Genomic DNA, 4,351 nt, shown 5'->3' with positions numbered 1-4,351 from the left:
GTTGAATATGGTTGTGAAAACTTTACACTTATAAATAAGTAAGTATGAAACTGTTGCAAGAAAGGGATGAAAGTTTTGAATACTGACATTACCATCAAACTCTTGATATTTATATTATATGGCACAACATTGAGTGTTAATTTCTCTAATCACTGAAACGTTGTATACTGATTGTATTTCAAAAGAAAACATAGATGTACAGATAAAAAACATGTAAATTGTAATTAAAACTTGCAGTATGTATTGTATTTTCATATTTGACCCCAGGGGTCATTGGTGATTCTTGTAGTGGACACGCGATTGGAATTATGGTCAAATAATGACAATTGATTTCCGTGTAAGGACATGGTATACATTGTCTTTAGGGTTATTTTTGAATGAATAATAAAAATGCCAAAATATTTTAAAAATTAAAATCATTTTAATACTCGAGATACAACATGCGATACCACAAAATAGCAATTAATTAAATTTTATTTGGATAGGCAATATGCCATAAACTGTCATAAATGTACATTTCAATTTATAGAATTAATGTTTATCACAATCTATTTTACCTAAATAGTTTTATTCTTGGGGTTGTTAGTGAGCTTATATGGCTATTTTTATTTATCTAAGCTGTCAGTTTTTACCGTTAACATTCTTCCATGTTATAAATATGTAGTTCCGTTTTTATTAGATCGGCCTTTTCACAAAAAAATCTTTTAATTCCCGTTATTCATAACCAAATTCTAAGAATGACAGTGGCATGTGTTCTTTTGAGTCCTCTGAACAGAACATTATAGAACACTTTACTCAGCTATTTTTTGCACATTAGTTGATGACAAATTTTGAAAGATTATGAAATTTACAATTTTTACAGTTTTACGGAAATGATATACAATTCAATACTTTATTACTTTAAGCGCATTATGCTTATCAGTGCAATAAATACAAATACATTTTTATAACACAATATGATATAATACATCAGAGAAGCAAATAAATATGAAGTATTGACCAATAACAGTTCGGTCCTAATATGATTAAGTGCATAAAACAAGAATTTACACAAATTACGCAAATCTTTTATATTTTCAGTGCTGAGAAGTTGCACTAATTTGAACGACGATGGACGTCTATTATTACATATATATATACAGTCAAACCTGTTTTAAGAGACCACTTAAGGGAGAGCAAGAAAGTGGTCTCTTAAGACTGGTGGTCTTTTAATACAGGTTCAATTTATATGAAATGTACTACAGGGGGATCTAAAATTGGTGATCTTTTAACACATGTTGTTGCTTAATACAGGTGGTCTCTCAAGCAGGTTTGACTGTACATAAAAAAATAAAGGAAAAATAAAATTAAAATAAAAATATCAATTAAGTATTTTTCTTGGCTTTTTTAGATTAATTTGGACATTATTCTGTTAGAAGAAGAAGATCAAAGAGGTATATATAACACTATTTGTATCAGCTTAAAGACATCGTCTCCTAAGTCAATAAATTATAACGAAAATTTTTGAGAGCAAGAAGAACAACAAAATATAAGCACGAAAATCGAAAATCAAAAAGGGGAAAATATTAGAATAAAATAAAAATTATTCAGAAAAGCAGTCTCACAATCGAGTAATTCAGACTCCCGTTTCGTTTCTAAAATAACAATTTAGACTGAGCGGCGAAAAAAAAATTGGTACAAGTTGTATTCTGCAAAAAATGTAAGGTCACCAATATAAACGACAAACAGACGCTGAACTGAACACTTCCTTTAGATATTTAAAACAATTATTCTTCTGGTTCATTGCGGAAGGGAACGGCTATGCTATCTAGTTTAGTCCACTCTGCATGGGACGAGTAAATATATAGACGTTATAAAAATGCAAGTGATACACCATGTATCCACTATAGGGAATATATGTTACGGCTCTTCTTTATACTTGCCATTTGAGTTTTTTATAGAACATTTGTGGTTAAATATTTTGTAGATTTCAATTTTTGAATTATTTTTCTATAGAACACTGCACTTTAGCAACATAGCATTTAAGTTATCATGTTTTACATATAATTAAAACACTGAATAAAAAAAACGTAACGTTTGAATTGTTTTACATTGTCATTTCGGGGCCTTTTAACGCTGACTATGTGGTATGGCTGTGTGTTGGTGATGGTAGTGCATCACAGGGTAATGTTATGCGTCTAGTGTATGGGACTGTCCTATGGATGTCTTATGCCGCTGGCTAGCAATATCTTTTTGCGAAAAGAAAGCCGAGTAAGTCTTTCCTGCCAGTACATAGCCTCTGCATTATCAAGACTTCAGCAGTAGCCTACCCGCGGTAACACACGGTAACTGATTGCATAAATTAGGCGAATCTGTTGGGGATCTCGTGGCGGCAAGGTCCCCAGAAATGCAGTGTGTAACCCATTGGTATGTGGACTCATTAACCTTGCCCTAATTATGGGTAAAATAGTCGGCCAGGAAAGGGTCTCAGCCAGATTACGGCAATTTTCCTAAGGGAAGAAAACTCTAAAAATTAAAATCAACGGGTAGATCAGACTCGTAAGCCAAGGAAGGCATCTATCTATTGGAAGGAAAACTATAAACAAATAACCCTGGTCCACCAGGTTGGAGGTTGAGCTAGGGGATAATCTCCCCTACTTATAAACAGCATCTGATTACGGAAACAAGGATTAGAAAATATTTAACTCGTCTCGTAACATCAGAATACCAGCAGAATTCTGCGAATATGAATGGGACTAGTGAAAACCAACGGGAAGCTTGTCACACGAAAAGTATCCTGAATGCGAGAACCAAACTTAAATTGGGCTTTTGTAATGTCCGTACCATGTATGAGACAGGAAAACAAGCCCAAGTGTTAAGAGAAATGAAGGAAAACAAGCTGCACATACTAGGTATAAGTGAATGCAGATGGACAGGGTTTGGAAAAAAACTTGACAAATACAGGAGATACAATCATATACTCTGGTAGAAAAGATGACAAACACCAGGGGTGAGTTTCCATCATCCTCAGCTTTTAAATCACTCATTGAGTATAATCCAGTCAATGAAAGAATAATAACAGCAAGACTAAATACAAAACCTATAAAGACATCAATCATCCAAGTCTATTCTCCAACAAATGAAGCTGATAAAGAAATTAAGATGGAATTTTATGAAATGCTCCAAGCTGAGATAGAGAAAATCCCGAAAAAAAACCTAACAATCATCATGGGAGATTTTAATGCTAAAGTGGGGCAAGATAACAGTGGTTTTGAGAGAATAATGGGGAAACATGGCTGTGGAATCATGAACGAAAATGAAGAACATCTAGTAGACTTCTGTGGACTGAACAATCTTGTAATAGGTGGAACACTGTTCCGACACAAGGATGTCCATAAGCTGACTTGGGTATCACCTGGAGGCAGAGATAAAAATCAGATCGACCACATAGCAATTAACGGTAAATGGAGGACATCCTTACAAGATGTGAGAGTAAGCCGAGGCGCTGATGTTGGAAGTGACCATCATCTTGTCACAGTAAACATCAAATTCAAACTTATCAGAGCATCATAACCTTGCAAGGTACAGAGATTCGACACAGGAAAACTTAGACACATGAAAACCAACCATGACTTAGTACTGAAGAACCGCTTTCAACTCTTAGAACAACTCAAATGTAACAACATGGTAGAAAGTGAAACAGTAGACGAACAATGGCAAGAAGTGGAAGATCTGTTTAAAAAGACCAGTGAAAAAATTTTGGGTTTCAAACGCCAAAAGCACAAAGAATAGATCAAACAAGATACATGGACGCTGATTGACAACAAGAAAGAGCTAAAGAAAAAGATCTGCAACACTCACTCTAATAGACTAAAAGATAGACTAATGGGTCAATACTCCAACTGTAATAAGAAAGTAAAGAAAGCCACCAGAATGGATAAAAAAGATTTCATCGAAGGATTGGCTCTAGAGGCTGAAAAAGCTGCGTCAGAGCAAATAATGGGCGACCTTTATCAAATTACAAAGAAACTTTGTGGTCACAAAAGAAACACCAACATGCCGCCAGTAAAAGACAAACAGGATAATCTAATAACATCTGAAAGAGAACAAGAGAATAGATGGAATGAAAATTTCAAAGAAGTATTAAATAGGCCAGAACCAGAAATGACACCAAACATTCCCATAGCAGAACACGACCTTGAAGTAAATATAGAAATTCCATCAAGATCAGATATTATCAGAGCAGTAACACGGTGTCTATCCATATCGGATCCTTTACGCGCAATTCAGCGGTACGCGGCTCCTTTGTGAACAGATAACGGATCCTTGCCATAAAAACAACGTGGTGTTGTTAGAAAGTTATGGATGACAA

General features: G+C 34.6%; 1 protein-coding gene across 1 annotated transcript; it reads left to right on the top strand.

The window, feature by feature from the left end:
• The first annotated feature begins 2,973 nt into the window (after positions 1–2,973).
• Positions 2,974–3,552, top strand: LOC139525191 (craniofacial development protein 2-like). Its single transcript, XM_071320381.1, has one exon. The coding sequence runs from the start codon at positions 2,974–2,976 to the stop codon at positions 3,550–3,552; it is 579 nt and encodes a 192-aa protein (XP_071176482.1).
• The last annotated feature ends 799 nt before the right edge of the window (positions 3,553–4,351 follow it).

This window comes from Mytilus edulis, chromosome 5 (genome assembly GCF_963676685.1).
Source record: "Mytilus edulis chromosome 5, xbMytEdul2.2, whole genome shotgun sequence".
Classification (NCBI taxonomy): Eukaryota; Metazoa; Mollusca; class Bivalvia; order Mytilida; family Mytilidae; genus Mytilus; species Mytilus edulis.
The sequence above is the reverse complement of the archived record's forward strand: the minus strand, read 5'-3'. Positions and strand labels throughout refer to the sequence as shown.